We start from the raw sequence: 17,704 nt of genomic DNA on the forward strand, positions 1-17,704 counted from the left end.
TATCTCACTCTGAATAACTAAGTAAAAATAAGTCTATCTAAACTTGATAGACTGGATTTCAGTATGAATATCTATTATCGGTCTCCACTCTTAGCATGCAGATACTAAATAATTTTGCAGTTACAAAACTTCATTTTATGGCTCCAATAAAATAGTTGTCCTGGATTTAGCCTTTCATATATAAATATATATGTATATATACATATATACAATCGCTTTGGTGTTAATTAAAAGCTAGATATATTAAATAGTTTGGAAGATACAGAAATAAGGTTGAAAAACTTAGGCTTTCAAAAAAATATACTTGTAAAGTGAGAGAATAATGTCACAGCTATTTGATTGCAGCCACCAGACTGGACAAGTGATAGTATTGATCATGCCAGCACAGCATTAGCTTCAGTGTTTTATTTTCTTCCAAACGCAACAAGTAATATACTCAAATATTCTTAAAAACTGTACAGAATCTAAAGGGAAACACTAGTTGTGTTTATATTACAAAATCAATTTTACATTAATGAAATAAACCCCCCAAGAAATAGTATGTACATCATACAGAAATCTACTCTTTCTGGAAATCAAAAGGAAAAAAATACCACATTTGAGATAAGGAATTTATTTCCGCTATTTAAGATTAAATCTCAGTTTTTTTCCCCCGAACCGGTTATAAGATTTCCCCCAGGCGTATCTCAGATTGTAGGTCTTGTCTGCAGCTTTTGTTAAGAATGCTAGGGGAACACACCTGCACCTAGGGGAGCATTCAGGCCTTCCCAGCTGCAAGCTCATGTGTGATATTGCTGCAGGCCAGCAAATTATACAGCTGGTATTTTGTCTCTGAAGAACTGCACTGTTTTCATTGGCTTGGATGATGGGTTTTAAGGTATCCGAACACAAACAAGTTACTATGAGCTAAGCTATGGTGTGAATTTACAGAATGTCAGTTAACATACAGTAACTGATTGTGTATATGCTTGTAGCCTTTCCTTGCATTTATCCTGGAGCACAAGTAAGCTGTTCTGGGCCTAGAGCACACTAATCCAGGGCAGTAATTGCACAACTTTTATTTTTTTCTTATGATTTATTCATATGTCTTAACAATATTTTTTGGACCCTGCATGGCAGTTAACTCTGCGCCCCATTAAAAGACACAAAACCAAGCAAACACCTTCCAACGGCAGAAGTTAGGAGCTGTTCAGGATCCACACAGTAATTTGCACGGTAAACTTCTAGTAAATTTGATCTTCAGCTAAATACACATAGAAACTTTCATAATAAAACCCAAAGCCAGCCGTAATGTCCATGTATCCTTTTCAGATGAGATGATCAGTAGAAGGGGTGGGATTGTGGAGGAGAAAGTGTAAATTACTGATCAAGTTAAGTATAAACAAAATGTGCTAGGTAGTAACAGAAACAAGCATGTGCATTACTGAATTAAGACTTAAAATACTGCACAGTTTCTGTAGTATTCCAGATTTTAACTGAAAATTGAAACCAATTCTCTAGTCTGTTAAATTTTTATAAAAAAGCCTTATTTCTGCTTTAGGTTAGTCTTCTGTTAAACAAAAGAAAACTGTAGGAAACTTCTCTAAGTGATTATTCAGGTGTACTGCTGGATAGTATTCTCCACTCCTTATGAAACTGATTATTTCCCCCTACCTGCTGGATAACTACCTCCTTTGCTAACTTATGTCCTCCTTAGTTAAGTGATACTTTCTAGATACTTCTTAATACCTTCTTGCTAACAGCAGAAGGCAGGTGTTATGGCCAATAATGTATTATGTTAAAGATGAACTAAAAAAATAAAACAAACTCAGATCTCCAAAAAGTAGGTATCACTGACAGCAATTATTGGCATGAAAATAAACATCATTATTACAAAAATTTACTGAGATGTGCTGTAATTTAGTTTATCATTAAGTTAGCAATTAATATATTTTTATAGTCTTTTCTTTAGACCAAATCAGAAGACATTAATGGATTGTTTTGTTTTTTGTAAAGAAAGTTCTGCACACAGTATTTTTTAGAGTACTTACGGAATATTTTTTTTCCCAAAGAATCTTACTGAAAATAACCATGGTCATATTTGTTATTACAGTGGTTTGAAAACTGCATCACTATGGGGTTACTGGAAAAAACGCTCGTTTTTAAAACGTAAGGCTACTTTCAAATATGCATTTACTTTGTAATATTTGGTTAGCTGTATCAGTAATGGAGATAGAATCTCACTCAGAGACAGAGGGCAGGGAAAAGACAGAAAATGAATTAAGTAAGCGGCCAGCAATGCACACAACATACACTTTGGTCTGGTGCTAAAAGTAAGCCAAAAACCACAATGCAAGTCTGTCCTGGTATGAGACAAGAACTGGGTTTCATCAGATTGGCAATTATTCAAACCCAGGAATGGACAGCTGTTTTACAAAACAATTTGAGTTTCCAAACGCACCCCACCGAGGCAGCATTTTTGCGTTGTTTGAGCAATGGAATTTGGAGCATTCCATATCCTAAATTCTGACAAATAACAGAGGTGGATTCCGAAGACACTGTTGTAAACAACTACATACATACTTTCTTCATGAGATTCAGGTAAAGATTTAAGAAAGTTTTGACGGGCCCCAGAGTTACTTTCATATGAAGTTTTCCACTTCTGTAGGAGCAGAATCTGACCAACTTATCCTGAGACGTGTCAAAATAGATTAGTTTGTTATTGCAGGCCAGGATGAACCCGAATTGCTGCACAGCTGCCTTCACCCACATCATAGTGCTATTATTGCACAGTTGCAGAGGCATCTGTTTCAAGCAGACACAGCCAGCTCAGAGAGGAAGGTGGCAATGCAGGAACATTCAGCAGTAGAGATGCTGATTCTTTCCCCAGAAAGAAGTAGATTCTTTCCCCAGAATACTAGATCAATTCACAATGTCAAAAAAGACTGCTGAACTACATCTCTCCCAGATCATAAATACAAAAAAAATAAAGGATAGATTCCTTATGAACACAAGCTTGTACCTTTAGTTTTTTTCTTTTCTAAAACCAATTAAAAAGCCAGACACATTTTCATAAACGACAAAGGTAATAGAGCAGGCAGGAGTCACTCTGATCACATTGGGAACAATTCCTTTGTAAAATCCACGAATTCCTTCTCTCCTTTAAAGACAGAGAAAAACATGTAGGTTTAATTAGCGTCTTTTAATAGGAATCAGACAAAACAAAACCTGGCATTTTTTTTCTCATGCTCTCACTAAGAGCGGTACTTCAGGTTAGGAATAACAATTTCACAATAATTTCTTATGACAGTGTTTAAAGAGCCATAATATATCAAATCTCAAACCATCATTTTCTTTTCTGAATATACAGTAGCATTCTGTAGGTCTGTTATTTACCCTAGGGTTTCGGTGGGTTTGGGGTTTTTTTTTGGTATTGTCTAAGTAGGAGGCAGTTTTCTTGCTTTCTTCATGACACAAGAACTGGTTAGAATAACTTAAAATTTCTGCAGCCTGTTCCAAAAGGCATTTACATATTTAATCTCACTGAAGCCAGCAGAGCTGAAAGGCTTGGTGGTTTTGGGTCATGTAACAGCAAGTGAGCTGAGGGTCAACATAACTAAGGAAAGTCAGCACTTATTTTCAGAGAATTAAAGCACCTCCTCCAAAACTCTGACTCCACTGGCCAATAAATGAGAATCTAACTTCTCCCAATTTGAACTAGAGTATTCATGTTAGGGCTGTTAAAAAGTTTCAAAGACTTTTAATCTCAGCTCCCTGTGTTCCAACGAGGCCTAGGATGCCTGGAGTAGCCAGTATAGTTAACATCCTGGAAAGTGCTTGGGTATGGTTTACACTACCCTCCCCAGGGCTCTAGCCTGCATTTGTTTCATGAGAACAGCAGTGGCCCCAGACGGCTGCATACATTCACACCTTATCAGAACTAATAAGCCTTCCTATTGACTGCAGGCTGAAGGGCAAAGTGCTGAGACATCGGAGCTGTTTTCACTATGAATTGTCTTCAGTCAAAATAGCTGTAGTGCCTCTGAGCCAGGACTGGTCCTGGCAGCCTCATTCAGGTGGCACCGCTTAATACCCTACGAGTCAGCTGTAGGGTATTTATGTGTCTTTAGCAATATGCTGCAAACCGGAAACAGTGTCCACAGCAAGATTAATATTGGTTGCATACTGCAAAGGTGGCCGGCCACCCTTAGTAACAACAGAGTCCTGCCCCGTGAAGCTGAGGGATTAGTGAGAAGATATGCATAGGTATGAGGTAACCTTTCTCTAAAGGTCCTAAGGAAAGCTGGGAATAGACTACAAATGCAGTCAAGCCCCAGGGTAACCTAAGGACATCAGTATAAACAGCTCTGGCTAGCTCACTTTCTCCTGTCAGGAATTTGGATCAGCTACAATCCCCAGCAGCACAACATTCCTGTCGTATGGAATATCTAAAGCAGTTCAATTGAGGCCTTATTGTTTAAGAGCTCCCAAACAGCCAACTCAATGTTATTTTTTAATCTGTAAGTGAAATTTGCCAGGGAAGAGAGAAGGGAGACAGAATCGTAGGAGCCTGTAGGCTAGCAGTGACCCTTCTTGTGTCTCCTCCTCTGTCCTTAGATTATTGCTATTAGTTGCATTTTGCATAAAATGACTTTGTACAGCTAACATTTTGTTTGCTGTGAGCTGCACTGGTTCCACAAGTCAACATGGAAGCCAGCAAACATAGTTCTGATTCTGTACAACTCACTTCCTAAGAGGTAAGTTTTAATTCTGCATGCCTACCTCCATGTCCTGTGGATCACATCAAATACACCAGAATATGTATTATGTTGATCTTGAAGACGAGCTCGCACAACCTGATAGGGATATGTTGCTGACACAGCAAATATTTTGGATACAGCTGCCATCATTATGTATTCCACAGTGTTCTGAAAGCAACAAAAATTACCAGGTTTGCCTTAACTATGGTTTAAATTAGCCAGTTTCCCCCAAATCTTACTTGATTTTTAAATGTCAAACTAAACAATACTCTAGATTTTTCCCCATTAAAATACACACATTTTAAAAAAACCTGCAACATTTACTATATACAGTACTTCATTGTAAAATGTGTGTTGTGCCCTCTCGTTCCTATGAAGTCAAACACTTCTTCCAAAACTAATTACCTTTACCCAACTTGCACCAGACCAGCTTTCTATGTAAGTGTCTAAGACCACCACCCACATTTCCACAAAGTAAGACAAAAAAACCATTCCCCCCTCCCAAAATCTCAAAATGCTTGCCAAAATAAGGAATTAGTTTCCCTACAGGAAAACAGTGCTAACCAGCTGCTTGTTTCTAAAAAGTGAAAAAGTATTATTTCCTTCTATATATTCTACATTCCAATCAATATATCAATACTTTGTACGTTTGACTGTTCTATGACCTACACAAATGGAATAAAATGCCACTTATTCACATGCTACTATGCATTTTTTATTCTCAAGAACCATACCAATTTAGTATCTGATACTCTGTTTCTGTACTTGTTGTATCTCTGTTTCAAATCCTCATATGCCATGAACTGAAGAGCTCCATGTGAAGTTCCAAACAGACCAGGCACAAATCCCTAAACAGGAATAAACCAAGGTCAAACAGCAATGCACAGAACCTATGCTACTTGACAGAGCTCAGCTTACACACATACATGTATTCTCCATTACTTCACAAATTCAGACTGCATAACTGTCATTGTGAAGTAGGACTCAAAGTTGATTCTGGGTTGGTATTCTTAACAGCAGGCATCACACAGAAGCGTAATAAATGTTACTTTTCTCCAAATAACATATAGGCTAAAGACACTTAATGAGTGAGCGAGATAAAACAAGTGGTCTAGGGACTCCACGTCACAGAGCACAAGCACAGGTCTTAAAATGCTGGTGTCATGGATCAGGATTGTAGGAATACAAATCACGTTGCAGTCCTGCAAATGTGTTGCTCACTGCCTGCCCCTTGCCAGGGACTGGCACTAAGCTGTTGTAGTTCCCACCTGAGACTGGTAAGGCAAAGACAGAAACTGACATCTCAGTGAGGAGGGCCATCAGGATTGGAGGTACAAAAAGTTATTGTGATAATGTCCTGAATAGGTAGGTATATGTGTGCATTTGTGTGTGTGTATATAAATGTGTATCTATGATATATATCTGTTTCTATATAAAAAAAATGTGTGTGTATATATAGAATCATAGAATCATTTAGGTTGGAAAAGACCTTTAAGGTCATCCAGTCCAACCATTAACCTAGCACTGTCAAGTCCACCACTAAACCATGTCCTTAAATGCCACATCTACATGTCTTTTAAATACCTCCCTCCAGGGATGGTGACTCAACCACTTCCCTGAGCAGCCTGGTCCAATGCTTGCCCACCCTTTCCACGAAGAAATTATTCCAAATATCCAGTCTAAATCTTCCCTGGTGCAACTTGAGGCCGTTTACTCTTGTTCTATCACTTGTCACTTGTGAGAAGAGACTGATACCCACCTTGCTACAACCTCCTTTCAGGTAGTTGCAGAGAGCAGTACGGTCCTCCCTGAGTCTCCTTTTCTGCAGACTAAAGAACCTCAGTTCTCTCAGCTACTCCAACACCTCCATGTCTTTCACACACACACATACACACTTGCACAGTGGAAAACTGAAGGGCACAGATGGAAAGCTAACTCATACAAGGACTTAAGGATGATCCACATTAAAGAAATTAATCTAAAATTCGGATCAGTTTGAGTACATTCCTCACCCTGCTCAGAGCACATACCAAGGCAGCCCAACAGAGGTGACCGAAGGTGTAACACAGCAGTCTGGGGAACGTTCCCCATTTGTAGAGGCAGTAATGGACAGTAAGAATGTAATATGAAAATATACAGAAACCTTTTCTCTCAAAAAAGTTGACATGAAGGGGGGAAACTGGTATTTTGGAAGGCAGGAGTTCCTTCAAGAGCAGGACTAGCTCAATTGAAAAAGAGCTGATAGCTGCATGGGTTCTGAGAAGCACTAATTCCCTTTTTGAAGAGTTGGTCACTTACACTGGAAAAATACAAATAAATGAGGAATTACTCATCTTGGTCAGACACTATTTAAGGGAGCCAAAAGCTGGCTGAAAAGTTGCAAAGGGACAACTATAATGGAGTAAGTAATCAAAATGTGGGTAAAAAGGGCTCAAAGAACCAAAATTTTCCCCAAAATACTGCTGTTGAACACTTCAACCTTATTTCCCATGATCTGTTCAGATAAAACAGGAATTAAAAGATGTGGGCAGAGAGAAAACTCTCTATGAGACTAAACCAGAAGCCGAGAATGCTGAATAAAAACTCACCAATATACTACTAAGAGCCTGGAGAAGGAGAAGAAAAAGAGAAGAGATCCTGGTAGGAGCCCACTAGAATAGTGTAACAGGACAAAATGATAAATTACTTCATGAACTCCTAACTTGCAGAAAAGAAAACCCTAATTCTAAAACAACAACAGACATGAAAACTGTGCAAAGCTTCTACCACTTCAAAGATCAGTTCTCTGCATGCTATAGATTTCTTATGTTCACAATATTACAGCCATTCAGGAAGTGGGTTTTAGGATCTCTTTGATAAATGAGGATGAATTTCTTCTTGCAGTAGAAAATAACGGTCATGAACTAATTATCAGTGACCATGAACTGACAAAATGCATTATGAGCTAGCTAAAGTCCCAGAAAAAACATTTCCCTAGATGAGAACAAGTGGAATTAAACTAAACACCAATCTTTTGTCAACTGTGAGCTTAATCATAGAATTTCGTAAAGTTTGAAGCCAAAGGGCCACAACAGAGGGAAAAGAACAAATTTGGTTTTCAGAAATCCTGGATCAGAAAAGAAAATTAACCAATTTGCTTAACAAATTTTGGAGAAAACCAAAATTATCAAAAATATCAAATAAAAAATTATCTGGGTCAGCAGGACAAGGAACAGTATGAAATTTATGTGTAGTGATAGCACGGAAAATCTTCACAAACTTCTGTTAAAAAACAGAGGAAGTAATTGCTCTCTACTTGGAAAGAATTAGAATGATGAATTTGTATCATAAGAGAATGAGGTAATATTTTCCCCACCAACAAAAGAAGAATGTTAAACAACATTTAAGAATGCTGAACTCTTACATTTAAGCCAGCAGATTTGGATAACTTACATCCAAGAGTCCTAAAGCATCTACTGATGATACTTGCTAAATGAGTACCAGCAGGCTCCAAGTCTTGTGCTAATGGGGAAAGCTTCCAAAGACTGAAAGACTTTTAATGCTGGGCCAACATTAAAAAATGCAAGAAGGGCGTTGAGGCAACGGTTGGCCAATGTGCCTCAGTAAAATAAGAGTTGACCCAGGCTTCTATTGATCATACCAAACAACGTGTTCCTATGGAAAAATGTTTCAAAGCAAAGTGATTTCTTCACAGTAATGAAACCTCTTGGCTGAGGAAGTTTTTGAAAGATACTCCTACTTTATTTTCTCATTCTTACAATTTCACACAAAAATCTTGGCACAAAATTTGATAGAATTTGATATTTATTTTTCTTCATGACTTCACATGACTGTGAAGATAAATTGTAAAATAATTTCACTTAATTTAGTTTTTGTTATTTTTCACTTTAATATTGAAAACATATCTTTAGAAGAGCTTTGCCTTGAGGGCTTGACAGGATCAATGGTTTCCTCAAAGAAGTCCTGTCTTAATTCTCCTTTGGAGGATTAGAACAATAGACAGAATTAAATATGTAAGGATAGTTTAGTGTCATCTTCACTTGGGTTCTCAGTGTGCCAAAGACTAGTAGTATCAGAGTGCCCTGCTCTGACAACTTGTGCAGACAGACACTGGAAATATGCCATTATCTCCCTATGCATCTTGATTGCATGATGAAAAATGATACTATCTTCATGTGAAAGTTACTTACGCTTCTGTCTCTGTAGAATCTGGGACTAAAGTTAAAATCAAGATGGCCAAACCTCAGTGGATTTTGCCATATACAAGTACAAAGACATAGAAAGGCACTTAGTTCACAAGCTTCACAGATGCAGGAAGGAAAATAGCATAAGGAAAAGCATAGAAAAATAAAAAAAGCTAAGTGCCTTTGACTGGACTGGAAAAAAAATAATATCCTTGGAGTACAGAATCTTGCCTACCAAAGGTGAAATGACAATACAGAAGTGACCATTGTATCTATTTCACTTGGTAACGAGCACACATTACTGCTAGGATTTTTCTGTTATTGTTAGCTATTATTCTCCATCTTGATGACTCTGTATCTTCCTTTAATCTCCTCGTTTTCTGCATTCCTGTTTATTTTACTGTTGTCTGTCAAGCACTGCTCTATTTCTAATTGCTGCTTCTGCATCACCACTGAAAGAGAACAAAACTTAAAATATAAATACAGAAGCATGGAGACCAGAATGAATGTTAGTTGCATTCTTGATCGATGTTTTAGTAGTCAGCTGCTCTAGACTAGACATCTAACTGTTTCTCAAGAGCTCAAAGATATGTTATGGTTTTCTGGAAGTGTCAACTCCTACAATCTTCTGATTATTTTACAGTGTTTGGTTGCTCCTGCCTTACGCTTGAAAAGAACAATACAGCACTCCTAATGTGGAGATGGTTGCATGACATTCAACTTCATGGCAAAGTAATTTTTAGAGCTCACATCTCCAACATATCCATAGGCATGTTCAAATTAGATAACTTCAAGCTGGTTTTTTCCCTCAGCCTGGTGTGCAGCCAAACAGCTCTCTCCCTAGTATCTGGGGGACAGAAGCCAAAGGACAATGCCTTATGGATGCAGGGTGGGGAAGATCGCTGACTAGATGATTACTGGGATAATGGGTGAAGGAAAGGCTCCTGGTCTTTTCAAAACTAGGCCAAGGTCAAGAAGAACAAGTTATTGAGGAATACAGCTTCAGATTGACTATAGTTTAATGAAGGAACAATACCCAAGAGAGCTAATAAGGACAGCTTTGATCCCTGCTAGAGACTGATCAATCCTGACATTCCTAGTCTAGTGCCCCAAAGGACTGAAAGGAATTGCTCAGACCAGTAACAGCACCTTGTGCAATAGAGAGCAAGATAGGGAATTGCTTGGACAGAAATACCATTCTTTAGAAGACTAATCTCAAATTAATCAGAAAGAAACAACTTCCAGACTTTATTCCCAACTTGTGATGGTATTCTCTGACATCGCCATATTTGCTGTAAGGAACTCTAGCTGAAATTAAGATTATGAGGAAAAGGAAGGCACCTGTGTGCACCACAGCTCCTGCAACTCAGGGCAATTACCAAAACTTCAGCCATCAAATTTCAAATAAAACAAGAAAGAAAAAAAATGAAAACTCCCCCAAAAATGAGAAATGGAGGAAGGCTAAACTATGGACAAGTCAAAAGATCCACTTGAGGAGGTGCCATTTTCCCCAGTATAGACAAGACTGAAAGAATCCTGACGTTGCTCAGTGTACATAATTATGTAGGTCACTCGTGACCTATTTAGGTCATCTTCTTTGCCAATTTAAGCAAGTAATTTGCTCTTTCAAAGAAAGTACCTGGTTTAATTCCCCACTTGCAGATTAACACTACAAAGAAGTGTCTAGTGCCAAAGGCAACATGTGCTACATGCATGAATAATCTGAGAAGTAACTCAGTGGAAGGACATCTTAAACCCTACCAGATGTGAGAAATTAGAACTTATCTACACAGAACAGAGCAGACATCCACGCAGGCAAATCAGAAATCCTGACAATTTCAATTTAGGAATAAATAAGGTGCCTTGTTCCTGGTGTCAAGAATTTGGCTTTCATTGGTACGTGTCATACCAGGCTTTCAGCATAGGAACGATTATTTTTTTTATTGCAAATAAAAGAAGTTAATGTTCAGTAATCAGGACAATTCCTAAGAGACAGTGTTCTTGTTCTATGATGGCATTACTTGCAGGAGAAGAGCCTGACTGAACTAAAATAGGTTTCTTCACACCTTCCAGGCACTGATGAATGCATCTCGATATCATGGCCTGAAGGAAGGAGGGGACAAAAAGTCCAAATCCAGTTGCCATCTGTTTCCCTAAATTAAAGGGAATAAAAAACCCACACATACGCAGACCATATTTAGAAGTCTGCGAATCTTATGGATCTAGAGATGACAGATTACAGACCTCAATAACTAGAGGGCAAATAAGCAGTTGTGAAACCGTCCATTGTGGAAGAAAAAATTAGCAACTACTTTAGTCATATGTTCTGTTCCACAAGATGTCAGAAAGACAGAGATAAGGGATGAAATGGAAGAAAGCACTAGCAGCAAGACAGATTACACTATTGCTGCCCTTCTTATCCAAATTCTAATTATAGGAAGATGCCAAAAAATTAAAAAGCAGCTTGTAGTTTACTCTCATTTCAGCATTATCACCCAATAGAAGACGGCTTAGCTATAAAGCTTACACTCTATTTTTCAGTGATTACTTACATTTCACCAGGATAATAGCTTTTCTTCTGATTAAGCCTTTTCACTGCAGTTCTTCATTGGGAAAGATGACTCACAGAGTAAAAGTGAGCGAGCTAATACAGAAAATGACTTGCATTTTTTTCTGTAGACAAGTATTTACAAGTCACACCATGCTACCGAGTGGTGCCAGCCAATCCTGGAATTTTTCTTAAATTTTATTACCTTATATAAGCCACGTATGCCCTCTGTCTTGTATATCTTTATAAAAGCATCAAACATTCCTCTGTATTGCCGCTTTGATGGATCAACGCCAGCGTTATACTGTAGCACAAGTCGTGTCTTCGTTACCCATATTGGGTTTGTAATACAGAGAGTCATGGCTCCTGAGAACAGATGGAAGTTAGACCAATTATTATTGCAACTCCGAAGCTTGTCCCAGTTTGTTCGGTCCAATGTAACAGGCTTCTACAATGACAAAACTACCTGTCCTAGAAAAGTACTCCTATTACTTAAAACAGGTGAAGATTACGTGCAGTATTACTCCCTCCCTCTGCCTTCAAAGCTCATAACCAAGTCCAACCTGCTCCTGCTGGGGGCACTTCTGCAGAGCATACGGCTTTTGCATATTCCTAGTACATCCTCTTTTTTTGCCTCACCTTTCCACAGTCAGTAGTGTAATCTGTAGTAGATAGGAAACATGTAACTTCTTAATGTACTCCTGATTATCTGCGTTACTCTTCGGGTATACAGTTGTTCAAAATTTAACAGATACCTCAGTCATGAGAAACCTGCTAATCATATTTGACAGGTTAACAGAAGCAACCTGTTAGAGCTTTGTCAGTTATTCAAAGTACAGTTATAAAAGAACCCATTACTATTTTTCACATCAACAATATGCCTTATATTTCAACATTAAATGAATGCTCCAACATCCTAATAAAAATTCTTCTCAGTTGCCTAGATTAAATATAACAGAAAAGCATGTATGAGAACACATTAGAAACAACATTAAAAGTCTTGCGGATAGAAGTTGTATTTTTTATTTCAGATCTTTAGTTTCTAAGAAAACTTGAACCATAAAGACTTTCGAAGATCAGTGACCAATCCACTTATTCTACTAACTGCAACAGGCCTTCTCTTTTCCAGGTTAAACATTTAATGAGTTACAAGCTGATAGCAGCAGATTTATATAGTTTTCTTTTTGGACTCCATCTAGTACTAAATATGGAAAATGCTTCTACACAATGAAATCAAGGTCAAAGGGTACTTTGAGAACTGCTCAAAAGTTTGAGAAATGCTCTGAGCAAAACTGAAGAGATCACAGTGATCCATCTACTCATCTTAGACATCATTAATTTATTTACAGACAATAAATGACAGCATTTGGACTCAAACACTTACACTTGCCACCTGTAAGAAAAAGCAGCGCTGACACACCTGTGTGGCAGGGAGCAACATATGGCAAGGCTTGAAGCAAACATTAATCTTCTTTGCATTTAAACTCACCAGCCTCTGCAGCTGACACTAGGTGTTCGGTTGCACCGAGACTTTCCAGCTTTCCTTCCTTCTTGTAAGCTTTGATGGCATTGTAACTGGAAAATGTAAAGTATTTTGGTAAAGGTGAAAACAAACCTCTACCACTAAACCCCCCCAAAACAAAAAAACACCTCACTTAAGATCATGAAAAACATTAGGTGGTACACAGCCTTTGAAAACAGATATTTAAGCACACTATCTTTGTTTAGTTGATTAATTGGTCTCTGAGCAGTTAGCTCTTTAAAGTGAACTATGGTGATACATATTTAAATTGATGAAGTATTACTGTCAGTATCAGTGGACTGCAGCTTGAAACAGCTATTGGATCTCAAGAATTAACTTCTTAAAAGAAACTGATTAGATAGCCTCCTTTTTATTAACAGCAGCACTGACAGGTATCTGTCTTCTAGCTCAGAAATACGTTGAGCATTCTTCTCTTGATCCAGTTTCCAGTCTTTGTGGATTGAGAAACTGTCAACAGGTACTAAAGCGTCAATAGGAACCTACAGCAAAGCTTGAGGACTGAAGTACCATAACAGAGTCTAGACAACCGACAAGCAAGGTTTGCATAGGCATACTAACTATTCCCTGAAGTGTTTCAGTTAATAAGGATCAACAGTAAGTCAGGTCACAGTTACACAGCTAATTAAGTAGAAAATATTGAGTATTAAAAAGTGGACTTTACAAGCAAAGCCCATCAACTCACAAGAACAATGAAAGAACTCACTGTCACTAAAATGATTAAAAATCAGTTAAACATTTAACTTTAGTAGAAAACTTTATCATCTTCTCTAATTCTTGACACATTAGTTTAGGTTTTTATTTTTTGTGAGGTTTTAAGCACAGTTTATTAGCACTTTTAGAGGATTCTTCATGAATGATGTCACCATCTCTCAAGTTCCTTAGCATTTTCACAGCATCAAGGGAATGCACTGTACTTGACAAAATAACAGGTCTCTGACTCAAATTGCTTAAATTCTAAAAGAACAAACCATAATAAAGGGCAACAGACTTGGACGCACTAAAAGAATCACAAGTTCATAAGCCACATAGCACAATTTTATACCCCCATAGAAGATGCGGTTTGTATCTGCACATCACACTGCACAGGATATGACACATTTTACAGTTCTACTTACAAGAAAAAGTAAAGTCCCCAGGAAGCCCCTGCTCCCAACATGTTTGGAGTTACCCCTTGATATAAGCCTCGTAGTCCTTCATGCTTCCAGACAGTGGTCATACAGTGGAGAATTCCATTGTACTTTGGCCTCAGTTCCAACCCGTCACTTACTATGAAAGAAAGAAATTATACTGAAAAACATTTCAGGAAGCATGAAGTTCAGCTGTGTAAAAGCCAGCATAGAAGTACATGAATGAACTGCAAATCAACACAAACTATAACTGATCAGCTGTATTTTAAAAGTATTCTTTTAAAAGTATGCAAGAATTGGGGTTTACAGCTTTTTAAGGGTAGAGTTAAAGAATTAAAAAAAGAAGAAAAAGAAACAAAAAAAAAAAAGAAAAAGAACTTACAAGCTCTGCAAGAGCAAAGTTCCCATCAAGGCTAATGAATAGACAAAGCTAAATAAATGCATTGCTGTGCATTTTTTGTGAGCAGCAGCTCTGAACTGAATGTTTTTGTCTTTTCTTTTTAGTGCCTCAGCAATTTCACATCATATTTCAAGTGGTAAGTATGGGGTCTTTGAACAACACATTTCTACAAGGAGTTTAGACACACTCTAAATAACAACTCTTAAATTCAATCTTCATCTTTAAAATGTTCTATAAAGATCTGAATATTTTCAACAGGGCACGTCTTACTGATACCAAAGTCAGTTTTTACCAGAACACTAAAAGATTTCCATCAAAAATTCCTGTGTTCTCCTTCTAGTCTCACTGAACGGATTTGCAGAAAACACCAAATGCGTACTCTTTTCCCACCCAATAACCAAACAGCTGGTGTCCAAATACTCAGAAAACATCACTGTCAAAAATTAAAAACATATGCAAGTGTTTGTTTGACAGATTTCTTTAGAACACAGATGTTGACACTACTTACAGTGATAGCTACTATTGTTCCTACTGTAACAGCAAGAGAGTACGTTGGTTATTGATGACATAAGATAAGATGCATGGTGCCATGACAAGAGATGACAAGCTAGAACAGGGTGAATTCTGACCAGGCCTTTTTCTCCATCAGAGTGGTCAAATACTGGAACAAGCTGCCTGAAGAGGCATCTTTGGAGCTACTCAAAACGCTTATCAGACAAGACTCTCCAGCAATCCAATCTAAGTAGACTTTATCTGAGCAGGGGGTGAACTCCACAGATCTCTTCTGTCCTAAATTAGCCTATGATGACAACATAGGAATGGCTTTCTTTTTTAATGCAGGCACAAAGCTAGATTGCAGTTTTACTGAAAATTAATCTCAAAGTTTTACAGTCAGTGTAGTTTTTTTATCCCCATCAGGATAAATCTTGGTAGTCATGAATTTCAGATGTGTTCTGTTCAGTGCCACATTTATTATTCATTCTCCTTTGAACTTGGTGCGCAGTATGTTTTGACAGACTTCAGGACTAAAGACAAAATGCTTTTTCTCAGCACACTGTGACAAGGCCTCAACACCTTGATAATCACTCAAAACTAGAACACAAATTAAATGCCTCTTTTTTTCCCTCCTGAACGAGCACTGCTAGGCCTTTCCCAAAGACCTTTCTGATTTTTTTTTACCATGCTGCCATTAGATCAGGTTTATAAACAACGTGGGAAATCAGAGACATGAATGCAAGTCTGTCTGATGCTGCTGCTCAGAATCTTCACAACACTGATTTCTGATATCAGCTCTTACTTTCTGGTTGAAGACAAAACATAGGAATCGTTATTTTCAACCCAAACAAGCATGTGAAAGTAAGTGACCTCCCGCGGCCACCTAACCCGATTCCCTGCTCAAGACAGACCTAATTAGATCAGGTTACGGAGGGACATGTCCAGTCAGTTCCTGAATGTTTCCAAGGCTGAAGAGATTACAGCCTCTCTTAGGTAACCTCTTCCAGTATTTGACCACTCTCACAGTGAAAATCCTTTTTCCTAACAAATAACTGGAATTTTCCATGTTCCTGCTTGTGCCTGTTCCATCTTGCCCTACAATTATCTCCCTCAAAGAATAATCTGGCTTCACCTTCTCTGTGTCTTCCAGTCACGTAGCCATAGACTGCAGTAATATCTCCCCTCAGCCATCTCTTTGTGAGGGTGAACCGATCCTGTTCTGTCAGCCTGCCCTCCCACGGCATGTGCTCCAGCCCCTTCACCAGCCTGGTGGCCTCCGCTGGAATCATGCCAGTATGTCAATGTCTCCCTTGTGCTGATGAGCCCCAAAGTAGACACAGTACTTCAGATGTAGCCTTACAAGTGCAAAATAGAAAGGAACACTTCTGCTAACTACATTCTTAGTGTAGTTAACAGACCAGGATGTGCCCACACCAGGATATGCAAGAAAATGTTTAAATCCCACTTTGCAAAAAGTCTGTTTGGAAACATAATCCCTCAAATTTTGTAAACCACCTTTGCGATCATCATTTGTTTCTGAGATCTTAAATAGCCATGTAGCTGTTTAAGGCTACATACAGCAAAAAGTTTTAACCACTATAAAAGAGAATATGATAAAAGGGTGATGGGTTTCTCATAATAACAGAAAAATCAATAGGGAGAAGCTGACATGTTTCCCTGTGGAAAAATCAATAGGGAGATGCTGATGTTTCCTTGTTGAAAAACACACAAGAGCTTTCTGCAAAACCTTTCTACTACCACTGCTGTTAAGCACTACTGTTAATAACCAAGATTGTTATAAAACTACTGTTACGCTTGAGTCTTGAAAATCTTTGTCATAAAGGTGAACTTTGAACCCTGAACCTTTGAATCTGCCTCTTAAGAACAGCAGATCTTGCTATGGCACTGGTGGCCGTGAGAGGGAAAAGCCTGGCCAGCTCCCCGATCTGCCTGTGAAAGCCTGAGGCACAGAGCATGTTCGCAGTCCCTGGCGACGAGGGGAAGGTTGGCGGTGGGACAGGGGGGAAAAGAGCGGCAGGCCGCCCCTTCCAGCCGCGGGGCTGCCCGCCCGGCCCCGCTGTCACGCAGCCGCCCGCAGGCCTGGGCAGAGCCGAGCAGCCTCCCCTGGCCTGCACCCCGCGCCCCAAAAGGAGCCGGTGGGTCTCTGGCTCGAGAACGGCGGCTCCGTGAGATTCCCAGCGCAAAGCACCCTCTGCCTCCGCAGCCCAAAGCCCCGGGGCCGGGCTCGGGGACTCCCCCTGAAAGCACACCCGCCGCCTCAGCAGGCGGGGGCCGGCCGCCACCGCCGCCTCTGGTGGCCCCGCCCGGAGCACCGCGGCCTTACGGCGAGGGCCCGCAACCGGCCCGGCCCGGGGTGCGCGGGTGGCCGGTGCGGCCTCACCTGCGAAGCGGATCTTGACCAGGTCCAGCGGGTGGAGCACCAGGGTGGAGATGACGCCGCCGCTCAGCCCCGCCGCCAAGTTCTCCAGCTGCACGTGGCGGAAGAGGGACCGCACGGGCGGCGGTGCCGCCGGCTCCCCCACGGCGCAGGCGGGGCCCTGGGCGCTCATGGCTAACGGCGGCGTCGGAGCGCGGCCCGGGAGCGGGGTTCCCTCCGCCCCGGTGCCTCCGCCCCGCCCCCCCCGCCCGCTGCAGACTGGCAGCCGGG

General features: G+C 39.7%; 1 protein-coding gene across 1 annotated transcript; it reads right to left on the reverse strand.

Annotated features, from left to right (window-relative positions):
- Positions 1 to 390: 390 nt before the first annotated feature.
- Positions 391 to 17,678, reverse strand: SLC25A32 (solute carrier family 25 member 32). Its single transcript, XM_040585609.1, has 7 exons — positions 17,438 to 17,678; positions 14,130 to 14,280; positions 12,961 to 13,046; positions 11,677 to 11,837; positions 5,474 to 5,587; positions 4,762 to 4,907; positions 391 to 3,139 (listed from the first exon to the last, which is right to left on the reverse strand). The coding sequence occupies exons 1-7, from the start codon at positions 17,604 to 17,606 to the stop codon at positions 3,004 to 3,006; spliced, it is 963 nt and encodes a 320-aa protein (XP_040441543.1). The 5' UTR covers positions 17,607 to 17,678; the 3' UTR covers positions 391 to 3,003.
- Positions 17,679 to 17,704: the final 26 nt, after the last annotated feature.

Source organism: Falco naumanni, chromosome 3 (genome assembly GCF_017639655.2).
Source record: "Falco naumanni isolate bFalNau1 chromosome 3, bFalNau1.pat, whole genome shotgun sequence".
In the NCBI taxonomy this organism is placed as follows: Eukaryota; Metazoa; Chordata; class Aves; order Falconiformes; family Falconidae; genus Falco; species Falco naumanni.